This window comes from Heterodontus francisci, chromosome 3 (assembly GCF_036365525.1).
Source record: "Heterodontus francisci isolate sHetFra1 chromosome 3, sHetFra1.hap1, whole genome shotgun sequence".
Classification (NCBI taxonomy): domain Eukaryota; kingdom Metazoa; phylum Chordata; class Chondrichthyes; order Heterodontiformes; family Heterodontidae; genus Heterodontus; species Heterodontus francisci.
In genome coordinates this window covers 198663674-198688342 of record NC_090373.1, presented here as the reverse complement: position 1 = coordinate 198688342, position 24669 = coordinate 198663674, and the positions used below count along the sequence as shown (strand labels likewise).

Below are 24669 nucleotides of genomic sequence, written 5' to 3'. Positions count from 1 at the left end.
TGAGAAAATGTTCAATAAGTGTAATGTGTGCTTCCTTTTTTTTGTTAAATTCTGAGGATGTATGTATTAAAACTGGAGAAAGATTCCATAAATGCTGGAACTTTGAGTTTTTTTTTTAAGGAGACGTTGTCAGAAGGACAGTTTGACTGAGCTTGTAAACAACAGTTACTGGAAGAATCAAGGAGAGCTAAAAACAAGCCCTTACTGGAAGGCACCCATTTTCAAATAATTACCCAGCAGGGGATTTTGACTTGGAGAAAGATGTTTGCCAAGAAGTGACAGGTCACGACTTAAAGAGGTCGGGAGGCTTGACTCGTGAGATGTTTTTGGTCTTGCTTTGGACAGTTTTAAAAAGACAGTTAGGCTTTTCAAAGAGCTGAAACAAGCTCCAACAGTTTTCCATCTCTTTGAGAAGCAGGTGTAAGAAACAGACTGAAACCCCTGTTGCTGCATTTTCCCTGGAAAGCATGCCCAAACTGGGTCTTCAACGTAACCAGACAAGAACTGTTCTCGGAAGATCCCAGTGACAGCTGTCTACGTGTATTTGGGACGCCAAACCAAAAGACATTTGACATCTTTCCATATCTTTTTTTTCTTCAAGAATTAGCAAGTATTTGACCAAAGTATTCTTTTTCTTGCCTTGTTTTTTGTAATAGAGCTCTAAAGAGTACGTCTCTATTTTTTCGGTTAACCGGGGGCATGTGTGTGAGAGAGAGGGGCTAATGCTTTGCTTCATTACTGGTTAAGAATTGTTTTATAATAAACTGATAATTTTGTTGTTTATTAAAGAAATCTGGTTGGTGTATTTTATTATGGGATAGAAATAGAGTCTATGATTGACTGTATCGGTAACTGGGAAAAAAATGTAAATATATGTTGTGACTCATGGAGAAGTGGAACTAGAAAAACCGTGCACTCCTCCCGCCTCAGTCGTAACATACAGGATCCTGGGCTTTATCAATAGGGGCATAGAGTACAAAAGCAAGGAAGTTATGGTGAACGGTTATGAAACCCTCAACTGGAGTATTTTGACTAATTCGAGGCACCACACTTTAGGAAGGATGTGAAGGCATTAGAGAAGGTGCACAAAAGATTTACGAGAATGTTTTCAGATACAAGGGATCTCAGTTACCTCGATAGATTGAAGAAGCTGGGGCTACTCTCTTTAAAAAGAGAAGGTTGACAGGAGATTTGATAGAAGTGTTCAAAATTATGAGGTGGTTGGACAGACAGGGAGAAATCGTTCCCTTTGGCAGAATAGTTGAGAACCAGGGGACACCAATTTAAGATGAATGGCAAAAGAAACAAAGGTGACATGAGGAAGAGCCTTTTTTTTTCTACACAGCTCGTGTTTAGGATCTGGAAACACTGCCTGTGTGCTGGAGGCAGATTCAATTGTGGCTTTCAAAAGAGAATTGAACATTTATCTAAATAGAAAATATTTGCAGGACTACAGGGAAAAGGTGGGCGAGTGGGACTAGCTAAGCTGTTCTTGCTGCAAGCCAGTAGGGATACAACAGGCCGAATGGAGCTCCTTCATTGTCCAAGTCAAAATCATGAAACTCCCTCCCTAACAGCACTGGGGATGTACCGACATCTGATGGACTGCAGTGGTTCAAGGTGGCAGCTCTCGGGGTAACTAGGATGGGCAACAAATGCTGACCTTGCCACATCGCATGAATGACCAAAAAAAGTGTTCCGGGAACACATTTGTTACTAGTCATTATATAAGGAGTCGCACAGTGAGGGACCACCTGATATGCTAAAACAGTGCTCAACAGCAATCCAACATACAGAGCCATGACCAGACTCTTTTCAGTGACACAGATATCTCACAGGGCTATGCCCAGCATCTCCCCAGTGACGCACATATCTCACAGAGCGATGGCCAGCTCTCTCCAGTGACAGACGTATCTAGCATACGAACATACGAGTTAGAAGCAGGAGTAGGCCACTCTGCCATTCAATAAGTTCATGGCTGAACTGATTACTCCACATTTCCACCTGCCCCGATAACCTTTCACCCCCCTGCTTATCAAGAATCTATCTACCTCTGCCTTAAAAATATTCAAAGACTCTGCTTCCACTGCCTTTTGAGGAAGAGAGTTCCAAAGGCTCAGAAAATTTCTCCTCATTTCTGTCTTCAATGGGCGACCTCTTATTTTTAAACATTTTTAGCTCTAGATTCTCTCACAAGGGGAAACATCCTTTCAACATCAACCCTGTCAAGACCCCTCAGGATCTTATGTTTCAATTAAGTCGCCTCTCGCTGTTCTAAATTCCAGCAGATACATAGAGTCATAGAGCACAGAAACAGGCCCTTCGGTCCATCGGGTCTGTGCTGGCCATACAGCACCCAACTATTCTAATCCCATATTCCTGCACTTGGCCCGTAGCCTTGTATGGTATGGAGTTTCAAGTGCTCACCTAAATACTTCTTAAATGTTGAGGGTTCCTACCTCCACCACCTCTTCAGGCAAGCTTAGCTTGTCCAATCTTTCCTTGTAAGACAGCCCACCCATTCCAGATATTAATCTAGTAAACCTTCTCTGTACTGCCTCCAACGCATTTACATCCTTCCTTAAATAGGAGACCAGTACTGTACATAGTACTCCAGATATGGTTGCACCAATGCCCTGTATAGTTGAAGCATAACCTCCCTACTTTTGTATTCAATTCCCCTCACGATAAATGAGAACATTCTATTAACTTTCCTAATTATGTGCTGTACCAACGTACCAACCTTTTGCGATTCATGCACTAGGACACCCAGATCCCTCTGCATCTCAGAGCTCTGCAATCTCCCACAATTTAGATAATATGCTTCTTTTTTTATTCTTCCTGCCAAAGTGGACAATTTCCCACTTTCCCACATTATACTCCATTTGCCAGATCTTTGCCCACTCACTTAACCTATCGATATCCCTTTGTAGCCTCCTCGTGTCCTCTTCACAAGTTACTTTCCTACCTATCTTTGTGCCATCAGCAAATTTAGCACCATACCTTCGTTCCCTTCATCCAAGTCATTTATATAAATTGTAATAAGTTGAGGCCCAGCACAGATCCCAGTGGCACACCACTTGTTACATCTTGCCAACCTGAAAATTACCCATTTATGCCTACTCTATTTCCTGTTAGTTAGCCAATCTTCTATCCATGTCAATTTGTTACTCCCTAAACTATGAGCTTTTATTTTCTGCAATAAGGTGCCACATCAAAGTGATAAAATGCCTTCTGGAAATCTAAGTACAATACATCCACCGGTTCCCCTTTATCCACAGCACATGTAATTCCCTCAAAGAACTCCAATAAATTAGTTAAACATGATTTCCCTTTCACAAAACCATCTTGACTCTGCCTGATTTCCTTGAATTTTTCTAAATGCCCTGCTATAATATCATTAATAAAACTTCCTCCCTTTTGAATAAAGCAGTTACATTCACTGTTTTCCAATCTAACGGAACCTTCCCTGAATCAAGGGAATTTTGGAAAATTTAAACTAACGCATCAACTATCTCACTAGCCACTTCTTTTAACACCCTAGGATGAAGTCCATCAGGACCCAGGGACTTGTCAGCCCGCAGCTCCAACAATTTGTTCAGTACCACTTCCCTGGTGATTGTAGTTTTCCTGACTTCCTCCTCCCTCCCTTCCATTTCCTGACTTACAGCTAATACTGGGATGTTACTTGTATCCTCAATAGTGAAGACTGATGCAAAATATCTGTTCAATTCATGTCATCTCTATTATCCATTATTAATTCCTCAGACTCACTTTCTATCGGACCAACGCTCACTTTGTTAACTCTTTTCTTTTTAAAATATCTATAGAAACTCTTACTATTTGTCTTCATATTTCTAGCTAGCTTTCTCTTGTACTCTAATTTTACCTTCCTTATCAATCTTTTAGTCTTTCTTTGTTGCTTTTTATATTCTGTCCAATCTTCTGACCTGTCTCATCTTTGTGCAATTATAGGCTTTTTCTTTAAGTTTGATACTATCTTTAACTGTTTTAGTTAACCACGGATGGCGGATCCCACCCTTGGAGTTTTTTCTTTCTCGTCGAAATGTATCTATTCTGTGTATTCTGAAATATCCCCCAATATGTCTGCACTGCATCTCTATTGAACTATCCCTTAACCTGGTTTGCCATTTCACTTTAGCTAGCTCTGATTTCATGCCCTCATAATTGCCCTTATTTAAATTTAAAATACGAATCTTGGACCCACTCTTTTCTCCCTCAAACTGAATGTAAAATTCAATCACATTATAATCGCTGCTACCTAGGGGCGCCTTAACTATGAGGTCATTAATTATTCCTATCTCATTGCACAATACCAGGTCTAGTATAGTCTGCTCGCTGGTTGGCTCCAGAACGTATTGTTCCAAGAAATTATCCTGAAAACATTCTATGTACTCCTCATCTAGGGTACCTCTGCCCATCTGATTTTTCCAGTCTATATGTCGGTTAAAATGTAGGTTAAATGTACCTTTCTGACCAGCTGTCATTATTTCTTCTTTTATACCCCATCCTACAGTGTGGTTAATGTTAGGTGTCCTGTACACCACTCCCACAAGTGACTTCTTGCCTTTACGATTTCTCATCTCTACCCAAACTGCTTCTAATTCCTGGTCTCCTGAACTTAGGTCATCCCTCTCTATTGCACTAATACCATCATTAATGAACAGAACTACCCCTCCACCTTTTCTTAGCTTCCTGTCCTTCCTAAATGCCATGTATCCTTCAATATTCAAGTCCCAATCTATGCCGTCCTGCAGCCATTTCTCTATAATGACTATCAGATCATATTTATTTCTATTTGCACTCTCAGTTCATCTGTTTTGTTTCGAATGCTACATGCATTCAGATACAGAGCCTTTAGAAGGACTTGGTGGATGATGAGCCTAGGGAAGGGAGTGCAGATAGTCTCAGTCATCTCATTATCAAAAAGGAGGTGGTGTTGGGTGTCTTGCAAAGCATTAAGGTAGATAAGTCCCCAGGGCCTGATGGGATCTACCCTAGAATACTGAGGGAGGCAAGGGAAGAAATTGCTGGGGCCTTGACAGAAATCTTAGCATCCTCATTGGCTACAGGTGAGGTCCCAGAGGACTAGAAAATAGCCAATGTTGTTCCTTTGTTTAAGAAGGGTGGTAAGGATAATCCAGGAAATTATAGACCGGTGAGCCTTACGTCAGTGGTAGGGAAATTATTAGAGAGGATTATTCGGGACAGGATTTACTCCCATTTGGAAACAAACGAACTTATTAGCGTGAGACAGCATGGTTTTGTGAAGGGGAGGTCGTGTCTCACTAATTTGATTGAGTTTTTTGAGGAAGTGACGAAGATAATTGATGAGGGAAGGGCAGTGGATGTTGTCTATATGGACTTTAGTAAAGCCTTTGACAAGGTCCCGCATGGCAGACTGGTGCAAAAGGTGAAGTCACACGGGATCAGAGGTGAGCTGGCAAGATGGATACAGAACTGGCTCAGTCATAGAAGACAGAGGGTAACAGTGGATGGGTGTTTTTCTGAACGGAGGGATGTGACGAGTGGTGTTCCGCAGGGATCAGTGCTGGGACCTTTGCTGTTTGTAGTATATATAAATGATTTGGAGGAAAATGTAGCTGGTCTGATTAGTAAGTTTGCGGACGACACAAAGGTTGGTGGAGTTGCGGATAATGATGAGGATTGTCAGAGGATACAGCAGGATATAGATCGGTTGGAGACTTGGGCGGAGAAGTGGCAGATGGAGTTTAATCCGGACAAATGTGAGGTAATGCATTTTGGAAGGTCTAATGCAGGTGGGAGGTATACAGTAAATGGCAGAACCCTTAGGAGTATTGACAGGCAGAGAGATCTGGGCGTACAGGTCCACAGGTCACTGAAAGTGGCAACGCAGGTGGATAAGGTAGTCAAGAAGGCATACGGCATGCTTGCCTTCATCGTTCGGGGCATAGAGTATAAAAATTGGCAAGTCATGTTGCAGCTGTACAGAACCTTAGTTAGGCCACACTTAGAATATTGCGTGCAATTCTGGTCGCCACACTACCAGAAGGACGTGGAGGCTTACCAGGATGTTGTCTGGTCTGGAGGGCATTAGCTATGAGGAGAGGTTGGAAAAACTTGGATTGTTTTCACTGGAACGACGGAGGTGGAGGGGCGACATGATAGAGGTTTACAAAGTTATGAGCGGCATGGAGAGAGTGGATAGTCAGAAGCTTTTTCCCAGGGTGGAAGAGTCAGTTACTGGGGGACATAGGTTTAAGGTGCGAGGGGCAAAGTTTAGAGGGGATGTGTGAGGCAAGTTTTTTTACACATCGGGTGGAGAGTGCCTGGAACTTGCTGCCAGGGGAGGTGGTGGAAGCAGATATGATCGTGACGTTTAAGAGACATCTTGACAAATATATGAATAGGAAGGGAATAGAGGGATTTGGGCCCCGGAAGTGCAGAAGGTGTTAGTTTCGGCAGGCATCAAGATCGGCGCAGGCTTGGAGGGCCGAATGGCCTGTTCCTGTGCTGTACTGTTCTTTGTTCTTGTTCTTTAATTATTTTTGTAACCTCTAGCCTTATCTGTTGATTTACTCTTAGATTTGTACGCTCTGTCCCTTCCTGTCTATCATTTCCCATATTAATACCTTTCTCTCTTTCCTTGTCTCTACTTCTTGCTTTATCACATCTTCCCAAATTTGATCCCTTGCCCCCACTATTCAGTTTAAAACCCTCTCTACTTTCCCAGTTATGCAGCTCACTAGAACACCGGACCTAGCACGGTTCAGGCGTAGACCGTCCCAAAGGTACAGCCTCCACTTTTCCCAGTACTGGAACCTACGTCTACCACACCAGTTTTTCAGCCACGCATTCATTTCTCTAATCTTATTGGCTCTCCGCCAATTTGCATGTGGCTCAGGTAATAATCCAGAGATTATCACCTTTGAGGTTCTGCTTCGCAATCTGGTGCCTAGTTCCTCATACTGACTATGCAAAACCTCTTTCCTTGTCCTGCCTATGTCGTTGGTACCTACATGGACCATGACGACTGGATCCTCCCCCTGCCACTGTAAGTTCGTCTCCAGCCCTGAGCAGATGTCCCAAACCCCGGCACCAAGCAAGCAACACAGCCCTCTGGACTCTTGCTCTTTGCTGCGGAGAACAGTGTCAATCCGACTAATTAAACTGTTCCCTATCACTACATTCCTTTTTTTCTCCCTCCACTTGAATGGCTTCCTGTACCAGGGTGCCATGGTCAGGTTGCTCATTCACCCTGCAGCCCTCACTGTCAACCAAACAGGCTGAAAGAACCTCAAACCTGTTGGACAATCACAAAGGCTGAGGCTGCCACAGTCCTGCCCTTTGGGTCCCCTTACCTGCCTCAGTTGCAGCCACACTCTCCTGTCCTTGCCCACTGACCAAATCAGATGACCCTATCCTAAGTGGTGTGACCGCCTCCTGTACAAAATGTCCAGGTAACTTCTCCCCTTCCCTGATGTGTCGCAGTGTCTGCAGCTCGGACTCCAGCTCAATAACTCTGAGCCGAAGCTCTTCGAGCCGCAAATACTTACTGCAGACATGTTTGCCCTGGATCACACTGGCATTCAGGAGCTCACACATGCTGCAGCTGTGACACTTACCTTCCGGAGGCCGAGCGGAGTGGACCTGCAGGGAGAATCATCGACTCAGGAGAGGATAAATAGTGACCGAGGATCGCGGCCTGGTTACTTACCTTCTGGGAGCCGAGCAGAGTGGAGTGGACCTGCAAGGAGAATCACTGACCGAGGAGAGGATAAATAGAGGCCGAGGATCGTGGCCTGGTTACTTACCTTCTGGGAGCCGAGCGGAGTGGAGTGGACCTGCGGGGAGAATCACCGACCGAGGAGAGGATAAATAGAGGCCGTGGATCGTGGCCTGGTTACTTACCTTCTGGGAGCCGAGCGGAGTGGAGCGGACCTGCAGGGAGAATCACCGACCGAGGAGAGGATAAATAGAGGCCGAGGATCGTGGCCTGGTTACTTACCTTCTGGGAGCCGAGCGGAGTGGAGCGGACCTGCAGGGAGAATCACCGACCGAGGAGAGGATAAATAGAGGCCGAGGATCGTGGCCTGGTTACTTACCTTCTGGGAGCCGAGCGGAGTGGAGCGGACCTGCGGGGAGAATCACCGACCGAGGAGAGGATAAGCACAGACACAGCCCAGGTGTGCTGGAGTGTTTGAAAAATACAGTGACATCACAGGATAGCTGGAAGGTTGGTGAGTAACTGCTGTTAGGGAATAGCTGACTTAGTAACTAAAGTAAGAAAGGTCTACAGTTTATTTTCATATATAGTAGCGTTTTTTAGTGAGTTCTGTGGTAACAAAGACCGGGGAAGCCCTAGAGTAACTGATATTATTTGATATTAAGCATCTTCCAAAATGTTTAATCTAAAGGGTTAAGTCATGGCAGGAGAGCTCAAAGGCATGGTGTGCTCCTCATGCTCTATGTGGGAAGCTGGGAACAATTCCAGTGCCCGGGACCAGCACGTGTGCAGGAAGAGTCTCCAGCTGCAGCTCCTGGAAGCCTGGGTTTCAGAGCTGGAGCAGCAGCTGGGGACACTGTGGAGCATCCACGAGGCGGAGGGTATCGTGGTGTCACACCGCAGGCTCAGACCCCACAGGCAGGAGGGGAATGGGTGACCACCAGGCAGAGCAAGAGGACTAGGCAGGCAGTGCAGGAATCTCCTGTGGCTATTCCCCTGCAAAACAAATATACTGCTTTGGATACTGTTTAGGGGAATAGCCTCTCGGGGAAAGCAGCAACAGCCCAATTCATTGCACCACGGTTGGATCTGCTGCACAGTGGAGGAGTAAAAAGTGTGGGAATGCAATAGTTGTAGGGGATTCAATTGTAAGGGGAATATTTAGGCGTTTCTGTGGCCGCAAACGAGACTCCAGGATGGTATGTTGCCTCCCTGGTGCGAGGGCCAAGGATGTCTCAGAGCGGCTGCAGGGGAGGGTGAACAGACAGTGGTTGTGGTACACATTGGTACAAACGACATGGGTAAAAAAAAAGGGAGGTCCAAAAAGCAGAATATAGGGAGTTAGGAAGTAAGTTGAAAAGTAGGAGCTCAAAAGTAGTGATGTCAGGATTACTACCAGTGCCACGTGCTAGTCAGAGTAGAAATAGCAGGATACATCAGATGAATATGTGGCTGAAGAGATGGTGTGAGGGGGAGGGCTTTAGATTCCTGGGACATTGGGACTGGTTCTGGGGGAGGTGGGACCAGTACATACTGGACTGGTTACACCTGGGCAGGACTGGGACTGGGACTGAAGTCCTAGGGGGAGTATTTGCTCGAGTGGTTGGGGAGGGTTTAAACTAAAATGGCAGGGGGATGGGAACCTTTGCAAGGAGTCAGAGGAGGGGGGATCAAAGACAAGAACAAAAGACAGTAAGGGGAATAAGAAAAGTGACAGGCAGAGAAATCAAGGGCCAGAATCAAACAGGGACTCAGTGAAAAATAGTGGGAAGGGGCCAATGTTAAAAAGACAAGCCTTAGGCTTTGTGCCTTAACACGTGGAGCATTCGCAATAATGTGGATGAATTAATCGCGCAAATAGATGTAAATGGGTATGATATAGTCGGGATTACGGAGACATGGCTGCAGGGTGACCAGGGATGGGAAATGAACATCCAGGGGTATTCAGTATTTAGGAACGACGGACAAAAAGCAAAAGGTGGTGGAGTTGCATTGCTGGTTAAAGAGGAAATTAATGCAATAGTGAGGAAAGATATTAGCTCTGATGATGTGGAAAATCTGTACAGATAGAGCTGAGAAACACTAAGGGGCAAAAAAACATTAGTGGGGGTTGTATATCGACCCCCAAACTGGAGTGGTGATGTTGGGAATGGCATTAAACAGGAAATTAGAGACGCATGCGATAAAGGAACATCTGTAATTATGGGTGTCTTTAATCTGCATATAGATTGGGCTATTTCAAATTAGTCACAATACCATAGAGGAGGAATTCATGGATGGTTTTCTGGACCAATACGTTGAGGATTGAGGAACCAACTGGAGAACAGGCCATCCTAGACTGGATATTGTGTAATGAGAGGGGAATAATCGACAGTCTAGTTGTGCGAGACACCTTGAGGATGTGCGACCATAATATGATGGAATTCTTCATCAAGATGGAGAGTGAAATAGTTGATTCTGAGACTAGGGTCCTGAATCTTAGTAAAGGAAACTATGAAGGTATGAGGCACGAGTTGGTTATGATGGATTGGGAAACGTTACTTAAAGGGATGAAGGTGGATAGGCAATGGCAAACATTTAAACAGCGCATGGATGAACTGCAACAATTGTTTATTCCTGTCTGGCGCAAAAGTAAAACGGGAAAGATAGCCAAACCATGCCTTACAAGGGAAATTAGAGATAGCATTAGATCCAAGCAAGAGGCATACAAATTCACCAGAAAAAACAACAGACCTGAGGATTGGGAGCAGTTTAGAATTCAGCAACTTTTAGAAGGACCAAGGGATTGATTAAGAGAAATTAGACTACGAGAGTAAGCTTGCAGGGAACATAAAAACTAACTGTAAAAGTTTCTGTTGGTATGTGAAGAGAAAAAGATTGGTGAAGACAAATGTAGGTCCCATATGGTCAGAAACAGGGGAATTTATTATGGGGAACAAAGAAATGGCTGACCAACTAAATGCATACTTTGGTTCTGTCTTCACAAAGGAGGACACAAATATCATACCAGAAATGTTGGGGAACACAGGGTTTAGTGAGAGGGAGGAACTGAAAGAAATCAGTATTAGTAGAGAAATGGTGTTGGGGAAATTGATGGGATTGAAGGCCGAAAAATCCCCAGGGCCTGATAATCTACATCCCAGAGTAATTAAGTGGCCCTAGAAATAGTTGATGCATTGGTGGTCATCTTCCAAGGTTCTATAGACTCTGGAACAGTTCCTACAGATTGGAGAGCAGCTAATGTAACCCCGCTATTTAAAAAGGGAGGCAAGAGAGAAATCAGGGAATTATAGACCAGTCAGCCGGACGTCGGTAGTGGAGAAAATTTCAGAGTCCATTATCAAAGATTTTATAGCAGAGCACTTGGAGAACAGTGGTAGAATTGGACAGAGTCAGCATGGATTTACAAACGGGAAATCATAGAGTCATACAGCATTGAAACAGGCCCTTCGGCCCACCGTGTCCATGCTGACCATAATGCCTATCTATACTAATCCCACCTGCCTGCATTAATTCCATATCCCTCTATGCCTTGCTCATTCCAGTACCCGTCCAGATGCCTCTTAAATGTCGCTACTGTTCCTGCCTCCACCACCTCCTCAGGCAGCTCATTCCAGATACCCACTATCCTTTGTGTGAAAAATTTATCCCTTTGATCCCCTTTAAACCTCCTCCCTCTCACCTTAAATCTATGCCCTCTAGTTTTAGTCACCCCTACCATGGGAAACAGACTCTGGCTATCTACCTGATCTATGCCTCTCATAATTTTATATACCTCTATCATGTCCCCCCTCAGCCTCCTTCGCTCCAGGGAAAACAGACCCAGCCTATACAATCTCTCTCTATAACTCAAGACCTCCAAACCAGGCAATATCCTTGTGAATCTTTTCTGCACCCTCTCTAGCTTAACCACATCTTTCCTGTAGTGCAGTGACCAGAACTGCACACAGTACTCCAAATGCAGCCTAACCAACATTATGTACAACTGAAACATAAATTCCCAACTCTTGTACTCAATGCCTCGGCCGATGAAGGCAGGCATGCCATATGCCTTCTTCACCACCCCGTCTACCTGTGTTGCCACTTTCAGGGAACTATGTACTTGCACCCCAAGGTGCTCAACAACACTCCCCAAGGCCCTGCCATTCACTGTATATGTCCTGCCCTGGTTTATCTTCCCAAAATGCATCACTTCGCACTTGTCTGCGTTAAATTCCATTTGCCAATCCCTTGCCCACTTGATCTATATCCTGTTGTAACCTTAGACAACCATCTTCACTGTCCACTATACCACCAATTTTGGTGTCATCTGCAAACTTACTAATCATGCCCCCTACATTCACATCCAAGTCATTAATATATATGACAAACAACAGAGGGCCCAGCACCGATCCCTGCGGCACACCATTGGTCACCGGCCTCCAATCTGAAAAACAACCCTCCACTACCACCCTCTGCCTCCTATCACCAAGCCAATTTTGTATGCAAATTGCTAGCTCACCCTGGATCCCATGTGTTTGAATCTTCTGGACCAGCCAACCATGCGGGACCTTGTCAAAGGCCTTGCTAAAGTCCATGTAGACAACGTCCATCGCCCTGCCCTCGTCAATCCTCTTGATCACCTCCTCGAAAAACTCAAATCAAATTCGTGAGACACAATTTCCCACGCACGAAGCCATGCTGACTATCCCTAATCAGACCATGCCTTTCTAGATGCATATAAATCCCGTCTCTCAGAATCCCTTCCAATAACTTTCCCACCACTGATGTAAGGCTCACCGGCCTGTAGTTCCCTGGTTTATCCCTGCTGCCCTTCTTAAATAAAGGCACAGCATTAGCTATCCTCCAGTCTTCTGGTACCTCACCCGTGGCTAACGATGATACAAAAATCTCTGCCAGGGCCCCAGCAATCTCCTCCCTCGCTTCCCATAGCATCCTAGGGTACACCTGGTCAAGCCCTGGGGATTTATCATGCTTGACAAATCTACTAGAATTCTTCGAGGATGTAACTGGTAGAGTTGATAAGGGGGAGCCAGTGGATGTGGTTTATTTGGACTTTCAGAAGACTTTCGACAAAGTCCCACAGAAGAGATTAGCGTGTAAAATTAAAGCGCATGGGATTGAGGGTAGTGTATTGTGATGGATAGAAAATTGGTTGGCAGACAGGAAACAAAGAGTAGGAATAAACGGGTCATTTTCCAAATGGCAGCAGTGACTAGTGGGGTACCGCAGGGATCGGTGCTCGGACCCCAGCTATTCACAATATATATTAATGATTTAGATGAGGGAACTTAATGTAATATCTCCAAATTTGCAGATGAGACATAACTGGGTGGGAGGGTAAGTTGTGAGCAGGATGCAGAGAGGCTTCAGGGTGATTTGGACAAGTTGAGTGAGTGGGCAAATGCATGGCAGATGCAGTATAATGTGGATAAATGTGAGGTTATCCACTTTGGTAGCAAAAATAGGAAGGCAGATTATCTGAATGGCTATAAACTGAGAGAGTGAATATGCAACGAGACCTGTGTGTTCTCGTACACCAGTCGCTGAAGGTAAGCATGCAGGTCCAACAGGCGGTAAAAAAAGGCAAATGGTATGTTGGCCTTCAGAGCGAGTGGATTAGAGTACAGGAGCAGGGATGTCTTGCTGCAATTATACAGGGCCTTGCTGAGGCCACACGTGGAATATTGTGTGCAGTTTTGGTCTCCTTATCTGAGGAAGGATGTCCTTGCTACAGAGGGAGTGCAGCGAAGGTTTACAGACTGATTCCTGGGATGGCTGGACGGACGTATGAGCAGAGATCGAGTCGGTTAGAATTATATTCGTTGGAGTTCAGAAGAGTGAAGGGGGGGATCTCATCGAAACCTATCCAGGAAGGATGCTCCCGATGATGGGGGAGTCCAGAACCAGGGATCATAGTCTAAGGATACAGGGTAAACCTTTCAGGACTGAGATGAGGAGAAATTTCTTCACCCGGAGAGTGGTGAGCCTGTGGAATTCACTACCACAGAAAGCAGTTGAGGCCAAAACATTGTATGTTTTCAAGAAGGAGTTAGATATAGCTCTTGGGGCGAAAGGGATCAAAGGATATGGGGGGAAAGCGGGAAACAGGCTATTGAGTTGGATGATCAGCCATGATCATAATGAATGGTGGAGCAGGCTCGAAGGGCCAAATGGCCTACACCTGCTCTTATTTTCTATGTTTCTACATCACCTGCCCTGCCATCCTTAATGCATTTTAATTAACTACTTAACTATTTTGTTTTCCTTTTTTTATATAGTTTATTAGGTTTACCACTAGTTCCTTTACTATTTTAAATGTTAGGATTAGAATGGACCTTAATCACTTACCAGATACTCACCAAACAGGTAGCTTCTTCCCAAACCAATCACCTACCTGCATGCCTGTGATGTTTGATGCTATGTTTGATTTAAATTAAATTAAAAGCTTACCTGTATACTCACCCCGGCAGCTCCCTCTTTCCCTGCTCTCACTGTTAATTGTGAAGACACTCTGCTATCACACTTCAATTTTTCCCTGCTCTGCTCCTCCCGCCGTGCTCCTCTCTCTCTCTGTTTCCAGTCTCCAACTCACATGGCTCTGCCTAGCGACACACAGATATCACACAGGGCCATGTCCAGCCTCTCCCCAGTGACACCGATATCACACAGGGCCATGTCCAGCCTCTCCCCAGTGACACAGATATCTCACATGGCCATGTCCAGCCTCTCCCCAGTGACACAGATATCACACAGGGCTATGTCCAGCCTCTCCCCAGTGACACCGATATCACACAGGGCCATGTCCAGCCTCTCCCCAGTGTCACAGATATCTCACATGGCCATGTCCAGCCTCTCCCCAGTGACACAGATATCACACAGGGTTATGCCCAGCCTCTTCCAGTGACACCGATATCACACAGGGCCATGTCCAGCCTCTCCCCAGTGACACCGATATCACACAGGGCCATGTCCAGCCTCTCCCCAGTGACACAGATATCTCACATGGCCATGTCCAGCCTCTCCCCAGTGACACAGATATCACACAGGGCTATGTCCAGCCTCTCCCCAGTGACACCGATATCACACAGGGCCATGTCCAGCCTCTCCCCAGTGTCACAGATATCTCACATGGCAATGTCCAGCCTCTCCCCAGTGACACAGATATCACACAGGGCCATGTCCAGCCTCTCCCCAGTGACACAGATATCACACAGGGCTATGCCCAGCCTCTTCCAGTGACACCGATATCACACAGGGCCATGTCCAGCCTCTTCCAGTGACACCAATAGCACACAGGGCCATGTCCAGCCTCTTCCAGTGACACCGATATCACACAGGGCCATGTCCAGCCTCTTCCAGTGACACCGATATCACACAGGGCCATGTCCAGCCTCTCCACAGTGACACAGATGTGACACAGATATCACACAGGGCCATCTCCGCTCAGTCCGCAAGCAGGACCCTGAGCTTCCGGTTGCTTGCCATTTCAACACTCCCCCCTGCTCACATCTCTGTCCTGGGATTGCTGCAGTGTTCCAGTGAACATCAACGCAAGCTCGAGGAACAGCATCTCATCTACCAATTAGGCACACTACAGCCTGCCGGACTGAACATTGAGTTCAATAATTTCAGAGCATGACAGCCCCCCATTTTACTTTCATTTTTAGTTATTTTTTTCTTCCTTTTTTTTTTTACATTCTTTTTTTTTCTTGCATTTAGTTCATTTCATCTTAGTTTGTTCAGTTTGCTTACCCACTGTTTTTTTTCAGGTTTGCACTTGCTGCTGTTCAATATTCAGTGTATTAACAGCTATTCTGTACTAATGCTTTGTCTTTCAACACACCATTAACATATTGTTTGCCTTTGCTCCGTGACCTTTTGGTCAGCTATGTGGCCTGGTCCAATCTGCACCTTCTCCTTTGTTATCTCTTGCCCATCCCCCACCTCACTTGTTTATAATCTGTGACTTTTCTAATATTTGTCAGTTCCGAAGAAGGGTCACTGACCCGAAACGTTAACTCTGCTTCGCTTTCCACAGATGCTGCCAGACCTGCAGAGTGGTTCCAGCATTTCTTGTTTTTATGCCCCAAACACTCCTTTCAGGTGAAACAGCGATTTACTTGTACTTCTTTCAATGTAGTATACTGTATTCGTTGCTCACAATGTGCTCTCCTCTACACTGTGGAGACCAGAGACTGGGTGACCGCTTTGCGGAATACCTCAGCTCATACCAAAAGCATGACTCCAAGCTTCCAGTTGCTTGCCATTTCAACACTGCCCCCTGCTTTCATACTCGCATCTCTGTCCTGAGATTGCTGCAGTGTTCCAGTGGATATCAACACAAGCTCGAGGAACAGCATCTCATTTACCAATTAGGCACGTTACAGCCTGCCGGACTGAACATTGAGTTCAATAATTTTAGAGCATGAAGGGCCCCCCATTTTACTTTTATTTTTAGTTATTTTTTCTTTTCTTTTTTATGTTTATTTTGTTTTAGTTTGTTTCTACTGTGCCTACCCACTGTTTTTTCATGTTTGTACTTGTGGCTGTTCAGTTTTCAGTCCATTAACAGGACCCTTTCTGTACTAATGCTTTGTCTTTCAGCACACCATTAACATTTTGTTTGCCTTTGCTCCATGACCTTCTGGTCAGCTATTCTGTGACCTTGTCCTATCAATACCTTCTCTTTTGTTATCTCTTGCCCCACCCCTGCTTTACTTGCTTAAAATCTTTTACATTTCTTATATCTGCCAGTTCTGAAGAAGGGTCACTGACCTGAAACGTTAACTCTGCTTCTCTTTCCACAGATGCTGCCAGACCTGCTGAGTGGTTCCAGCATTTCTTGTTTTTATCACACAGGGCCATGTCCAGCCTCTCCCCAGTGACACAGATATCACACAGTGCCATGTCCAGCTTCTCCCCAGTGACACAGATATCACACAGTGCCATGTCCAGCTTCTCCCCAGTGACACAGATATCACACAGGGCCATGTCCAGCCTCTCCCCAGTGACACAGATATCACACAGGGCCATGTCCAGCCTCTCCCCAGTGACACAGATATCACACAGGGCCATGTCCAGCCTCTCCCCAGTGACTTAGACTGTGATACAAGAGTCAAATGATTGGTATCTGTGTATACAGTGTTACAAAAGTGCCTCTGTGTTTTGTTGAACATATTTTTTGAGGATTCATTTTTGAAAGATTGAAGAAATGTTAAACTTTGGGGTTTTCAAAGGGGGTCACGTAAAGGCCACTTAACTTTGAAAACAGCAGTCCCTGGAAATGTTTTTTTGTTTTACAAAGGGGCAGCAAGAGGTCTTGAAAGGAAAACAAGTCTTTCCAGGATACCACCTGACTTCCAACTCAAACGAACAACAGACAACTTTGGACACCTGGAGAAGTTGTTATAAATAAGTGACAGGTCAAGACTGATGGAGGTCAAAAGGTTGAGTTCCTGCTGGTTTCGCTTTTGAATTGTTTTGAGTTGGGGTTCAACTGTATAAAAAGGAAGCGAACTTCCAAGGAGAGAAGAGAATTCCCAAGGAAGGCGGCCACAACCTAGCTCGGCTTTCCAACACCTCTCTAAAAGACCCTGAGAAGTCCACTGTGTCAACTAATCTTGTCTCCTGTCTTTCAAGAAAAACCTGCTAAATTAATTCTCAATGCCGCCTGAAAAAATCTGTTCTAAAAGATGCCAGTAACCCTTCTAAGTATACGCGGAGGCCAGACTCTATGCCAGTTTTGGAACACAACAGATCTCATCTGCTCTTTCTTCAAGGATGAGCAAGTATTCAGCCCAAGTGTTGTTTTGTCTGTAATCGAGCTCTAAAAACAAAATTCCCTTCATTTTTCCAGTTAACTGGTGTACGTGAGTGTGAAGGGTGAAGGTAAAAAGGGAACTTTAATGTTTCAATCTGTGTGTTTATGCTTTTCTTCATTACTGGTTAAGTCTTGTTTTATAATAAATTGATAATTTTATTGTTTATTAAAGAAACCTAGTTGGTGTGTTTTATTCTAGGATAAAAATAGAGTCTATGATTGACCGTATCGGTAAGTGGGAAATTTTAAAAAAATTTATGTTGTGACCTGTGGAGTGGAACTAGAATAAACAGTACATTCCTCTCGCTTCAGTTGTAACAACAGATAAAAGTGAAATACCAGAAAGTGTGAACTTTATTGACAGCAGCATGTAAAAAATTACGGATACGAAACCAACTGCACAAGCCGAATATGAACTAAATGTGTCTAAGTTTTATGCAAATTTAAAAAAAACTAACATTTCAGCCAAGGTTTTTTTCTTTCCACACTTAAAAATAATTGAAAAACTTGATATAAAAAAGGTTTCTCAAAAGAATTATAAAATCAGAAGCTTGCATTTCATTACAGTTTTGAAAGTTGCTAAAAATTCCTTCATACACCAGGCACTTAGTTCAATACAGACTTGCCTATATGCTATGCCAGTTTATCTCCTGGCTTTAGATATAGTGTTTTTGCTTGTAAAGATATGTTTAAAGGTTAACATACATAAAATAAACTTTTTTTAAGGCGGCAAATAAACAGTACCATGTTGGAAAGACAAGATAATAGAGAACCTATTGAAATAAATAGACAGGCTTCTCCAGCTTCTTTCTACATTAATTAACGTTGGAAATGTTAGATCATGGTTTTCTACAGTATGTACAAGCTCCAGGTGTGGAGACATCCTGAGATCATGTACCATCCCCACTGGCAGGCCGTGGTCCTTTCAGATAGCCTGCACTTTCTCAGTACAGTTCCTTTCTCTGAACATGATTTGATTTCAAAGATCTATTGTGCTTAGTCCTTTAATTATTTTGAAATAAACAGTCCAGTAATCTGGTTAGAGAAGCAAAGACTATTTTCCAGATGAGCTGGTGGGGTAGAGTGACCAATATTTATTGCTCTTAGTCAATGCACTAGTCAGTCAGTTTTGTTGCCGCTCTCTATCTAACAGAGCCTCTCTGGTGGGTTTGGAGATAGTTATCCCAAACTTCTGCACTTGAGACAAAAATCCTCCATGGCAGGAACACATGCACAATGATAGCAGTAGGTGAAAGGCAAAAGGTCCCTGGAATTTGAGATCCTCGATTCTTTGTATGAAATAAAAAAAAAGTTACAATAAAAATTAGGAGACACAGACAAGACCTTGATGGAATGCTGATCCTCTCCTTGTCAAATACTGGACATGATTCTGGGAACACGGATCCCCATCAAACTTTGCTGTCAGCAGGAATTTCACCCAGAGTGTTGGCAATCTCACTGAAAGATGGGCGGTCTTTGGGACTTGCTGCCCAGCAATGCTGCATCAGTTTGTAGAATTTAGATGGGCAGCCATCAGGTGCAGAGAGTTTGATTTGACCATCCTGTACGCCTGAAAAAAAAAACTTGCATTAATTTTTATAAAGATGTTTATTCTCGTTTTTCCCCTGCCTCATCGTATACTGAAGATGTGCAGAAAAACTCACCACCCTGAGATGTCTTTGTCAACTATACAACCCTGCTCTTCAATCTTGAGGTGTAAGGAGGAAGACATCACATATCTCTGTAACATGCAAAGGGTTCAAGGGAAGGAGCAAGGGAGTTTTGAAGAATGGGGGAGATGCCCCCCAACCCCCACTCCTGGTGTCCTGGCCAAATATTTAACTGCTACTAAAACAGATCATTATCACACTGCTGTTTGTGGATTCTTGTTGTGTACAATTTGACTGTCATGTTTCCCTCCATGACAATAGAGACTACCCTTCAAAAATATTTCATTAGCTATGAAGTGCTTTGGGATGTCCTGAGAGCGTGAAAGGCGCTTCAGGAATACAAGTCTTTTATTTTTACAACAGGGCAGGAAAGCTGACCATCAGCATTTTCATTTTAGTCTTCTAACCATCACTGAAAGGAGTTTCAGCCAGTGTCTCTAAGAAAAGCTTCATCCCCAATGATCAGGGGCAGCCCTGGAACCTAAACCTTCTTGACAACAGAACCTCTCAAATTTGCCCGTTTCTCATCGGCACAGTTCAAAGCAGATCGTGGTCCCATAGGCAGCTTTGAAAGAGTCTTTGTCGTCTCATCAATATTGGTGTGATTGTGGAAAGCATGCTCGAAAAGAAACTAGTGCTTCTTACACAGAACTGGAAAATGAGCATGCCCACCTGTCAACTGAGATCATTCAGCTGCAGCGTGGAGGAAGGGAATGCATCCTGTGCATCTTTGAAACCTTCAGTTGCTTTAAACAGATTTGTTTCAAAATTACTTAATGTGAGGGGGCAGTGATAGGGAGAAGGGAAAGAGGAAGGGCTTCTGGTTAGTGAGAAGGCGAGCAGCTGAATCCACAGCAGCTGACAATCAACAATATCCCCTAAAATGGAATTCCATGGGACCAGTACTTTCCTCCTGAAGGCAATGACTTATGTATTGGAAGGTGGGGAGGCAGTCCAATTCTTCCCTCATTCATTTGCACACAAGCACTGCTTATAACTAGTAGAGTTAACTGATGTAACTAGTAGAGTTGATGAGGTGGAGCCAGTGGATGTGGTTTATTTGGACTTTCAGAAGGCTTTCGACAAAGTCCCACATAAGAGATTAGTGTGTAAAATTAAAACGCATGGGATTGAGGGTAGTGTATTGCGATGGATAGAAAATTGGTTAGCAGACAGGAAACAAAGAGTAGGGATAAATGGGTCTCTTTCCAAATGGCAGGCAGTGACTAGTGGGGTACCGCAGGGATCGGTGCTCGGACCCCAGCTATTCACAATATATATTAATGATTTAGATGAGGGAACTAAATGTAATATCTCCAAATTTGCAGATGACAAAACTGGGTGGGAGGGTGAGTTGTGAGGAGGATGCAGAGGCACTTCAGGGTGATTTGGACAAGTTGAGTGAGTGGGCAAATGCATGGCACATGCAGTATAATGTGGATAAATGTGAGGTTATCCACTTTGGTAGCAAAAATAGGAAGGCAGATTATCTGAACGGCTATAAACTGAGAGAGGGGAATATGCAACGAGACCTGGGTGTTCTCGTACACTAGTCACTGAAGGTAAGCATGCAGGTCCAACAGATGATAACAAATGACAAATGGTATAATAAAAGCAAAAACTGTGGATGCTGGAAATCTGAAATAAAAACAAAAAATGCTGAAAATACTCAGCAGGTCTGGCAGCATCTGTGGAGAGAGAAGCAGAGTTAACGTTTCAGGTCAATGACCCTTCTTCAGAACTGCAGATATTAGAAATGCGAAAGGTTTTAAGCAAGTAAAGGGGGGGGGGGGGGGGGGGGGGGGGATGAGGGAAAGAAATAACAAAGAATGTGTAGATAGGGCAAGGTCAGCGAATAACCGACCAGAAGGTCATGGAGCAAAGGCAATCAATATGTTAATGGTGTGTTGAAAGACAAAGCATTAGTACAGTTAATGGACTGAAAACTGAACAGCCACAAGCACAAACATGAAAAAAAGTGGGTAGGCAAACTGAACAAACTAAGATAAAATAAAATAAACACAAAAATATAAAAAAAGAAAAAAAACAAAATAAAAGTCATGCTCTGAAATTATTGAACTCAATGTTCAGTCTGGCAGGCTGCAGTGTGCCTAATCAGTAAATGAGATGCTGTTCCTCGAGCTTGCGTTGATGTTTCCTGGAACACTGCACCAATTCCCAGGACAGAGATGAGAGCATGACAGCAGGGGGGAGTGTTGAAATGAACAGCAACAGGAAGCTTGCGGTCATGCTTTCGGACTGAGCGAGGTGTTCTGCAAAGCAGTCACCCAGTCTGCGTTTGGTCTCCCCAATGTAGAGAAGACCACATTGCGAGCAGCGAATACAGTATACTACATTGAAAGAAGTACAAATAAATTGCTTTTCACCTGAAAGGAGTGTTTGGGGCCTGGGATAGTGAGGAGAAGGCAAATGGTATGTTGCCCTTCATAGTGAGAGGATTCGAGTACAGGAGCATGGATGTCTTGCTTCAATTATACAGGGCCTTGGTGAGGCCACACCTGGAATATTGTGTGCAGTTTTGGTCTCCTTATCTGAGGAAGGATGTTCTTGCTATAGAGAGAGTGCAGTGAAGGTTTACCAGACTGATTCCTGGGATGGGGGGACTGACGTACAAGGAGAGATTGAGTTGGTTAGGATTATATTGCTGCAGTTCAGAAGTGTGAGGGGGGGGGGGGGTGGTGGGATCTCATAGAAACCTATAAAATTCCAACAGGACTTGAAAGGGTAGATGCAGGAAGGATGTTCCCAATGGTGGGGGAGTCCAGAACCAGGGGTCATCATCTAAGGATACGGGATAAACCTTTCAGGACTGAAATGAGGAGAAATTTCTTCACCCAAAGAGTGGTGAACCTGTGGAATTTGCTACCACAGAAAGCAGCTGAGGCCAAAACACTATGTTTTCAAGAAGGAGTTAGATATAGCTCTTGGGTTTAAAGGGATCAAAGGATATGGGGCGAAAGCGAGAACAGATTACGGAGTTGGATGATCAGCCATGATCATGATGAATGGTGGAACAGGCTCGAAGAGCTGAATGGCCTATTCCTGCTCCTATTTTCTATGTTTCTATGAATAGTGATCTGGGGACAGAGTATAACTGTAGCAATCCCACCCCAGAGGAGATTAGTTATTCCGAAAGGAGGACTGGAGTTAGACCTTCCCTTATTGGTATGGTTCATTACCACACTGGGATGGTATATTTATACTGAGCCAGAGAGAAGCCCAAAACCAGTCTACTGTTGTTCTTTCCAGTTCATGTTTTGCAGCGGGAACCATATTTCAAACGCATCATCCTCAATACATTTTAATATGTGCATATCTTCAATACACAAATATAAAGCGAAAATATCCAAATTAAAGACAGCCCTCAAACGCATCAGTAACCCCTGCACTGGGAGGGAGGTTAAAGGTAAGTGTCTGGGCCAGCCAAAATATAACTATCTACCCAGTCGCTGACCTGAAATGTTAACTGTTTCTCACCCCACAGATGTTGCCAGACCTGCAGAGTATTTCCATCACTTTCTATTTTTAATTTATCCCATCTAATCCCACTTCCCAGCTCCTGATCCATAGCCTCGTAGGTTACGGCACTTCAAGTACATGTCCAAGTACTTTTTCAATAATTGAGATTTCCTGCCTCTAACACCCTTTCAGGAAATGAGTTCCAGATACTCACCACCCACTGGGTGAAAAGAATTTCTCATCAACTTCTACCAACTTCAACTTCTGATTCTTCTACCAATTACTTTAAATCTATGTCCCTTGGTTATTGACCTCTCCGTGAAGGGAAACAGGTCCTAATCCATGCTATCTAGGCCCCTCAAAATTTTGCAAACAAACCATATCTAACCTCAGCCTCCTCTGTTCCAAATAAAACAAACCCAGCCTATATAATCAGAATAGTAGCGTAGTGGTCATGTTATTGCACTAGTAATCCAGAGGCCAGAGTTCAGATTCCACCATGGCAGCTGTTGGAATTTAAATTCAATCTGGAATAAAATGCTAGTCTCAGTAATGGTGACCATGAAACTACCGGATTGTCATAAATTCCCACCCGGTTCACTAATGTCCTCCATAGAAGGAAAACTGCCGTCCTTCCCAGTCTAGCCTACCTATAACTCCTGACCCAAAGCAATGTGGTTGACTCTTAACTGCCCTTTGAAATGGCCCAGCCACTCAGTTGTATCAAACTGCTAAAGAGTAACACTGCAATTTTTTTTATTCAGATAATTATCCAGTTCTCTTTTGAAGGCCTCAACTGAATCTGCCTCCAGCACACACTCAGGTGTGCATTCCAGATCCTAACCACTCGCTTTGTAAAAAGGTTTTTCCTCATGTCGCTGTTGCTTCTTTTGCCAATCACCTTAAAACGGTGTCCACCGGTTCTGGATCCTTCAACCAATGGGAACAGTTTTTCCCTATCTACTCTGTCCAGACCCCTCATGATTTTAAACATACCTATTAAATCTCCTCTTAATCTTCTCTTCTCCAAAGAGGAGACCCAGCTTTTCCAACCTATCAACACAACTTAAGTTCCTCATCTCTGGAACCATTCTCGTGAATCTTTTCTGCACCCTCTTTTATGCCTCAACAATCTTCCTGAAGTGTGATGCCCAGAACTGGGGACAATAATCCAGTTAGACAGAACCAGTGTTTTATACAGTTTTATCATAATTTCCTTGTTTTGTACTCTATGTTCCTATTTATAAAGCCCAGGATCCCACATATTTTATTAACTGTATGCTCAACCTGCCCTGTAACCTTCAATGTTTTGTTCATATTTACCCATAGGTCCCTCTGTTCCTGCAACCCCTTTAGAATTGTACCCTTTAATTTATATTGCCTCTCCTCATTCTTCCTACCAAAAATGAATCACTTCACACTACTTTGGATTAAATTTAATCGGCCACTTGTCTGCCCATTCCACCAGCCTATGTCCTCTTGACATCTATCACCAACCTCCTCACAGTTCATAGTACTTCCACGTTTTGGGCCATCTGCAAATTCTGAAATTGAAATTGCCTGTACACCCAAGTCCAGCTTATTAATATGTCAAGAAAAGCAGAGGTCCCAACACTGGGACCCCCACTATATACTTTCCTCCAGTAAGAAAACAGAGAGTAACTGTTTCTCAGTCACACTGCCAATTTCACATCCATACTGCTACTGTCCCATTTATTCCATGGACTCTAACTTTGCTGCCAAGCCTGTTATGTGGCACTTCATCAATTTTTTTAACATTTGTTTGAGATGTGGGCGTCACTGGCTAGGCCTGCATTTATTGCCCATCCCTAATTGCCCCTGAACTGAGTGGCTTGCTAGGCCATTTCAGAGGGCATTGAAGAGTCAACCACATTTCTGTGGGTCTGGAGTCATATGTAGGCCAGACCAGGGAAGGATGGTAGATTTACTTCCCTAAAGGACATTAG

General features: G+C 44.1%; 1 protein-coding gene across 4 annotated transcripts in view; it reads right to left on the bottom strand.

Moving 5' to 3' along the window:
• Positions 1 to 17888: 17888 nt before the first annotated feature.
• LOC137366035 (inactive tyrosine-protein kinase 7-like) overlaps positions 17889 to 24669 on the bottom strand; it is a 583411-nt gene continuing 576630 nt past the window's right edge. For all 4 annotated transcript variants that reach the window (XM_068028160.1, XM_068028157.1, XM_068028158.1 and 1 more), the window contains one exon: positions 17889 to 19122. In XM_068028160.1, coding sequence (XP_067884261.1) covers positions 18962 to 19122 — 161 coding nt within the window. In that variant the 3' untranslated portion in view covers positions 17889 to 18961. The remainder of the gene's footprint in view (positions 19123 to 24669) is intronic.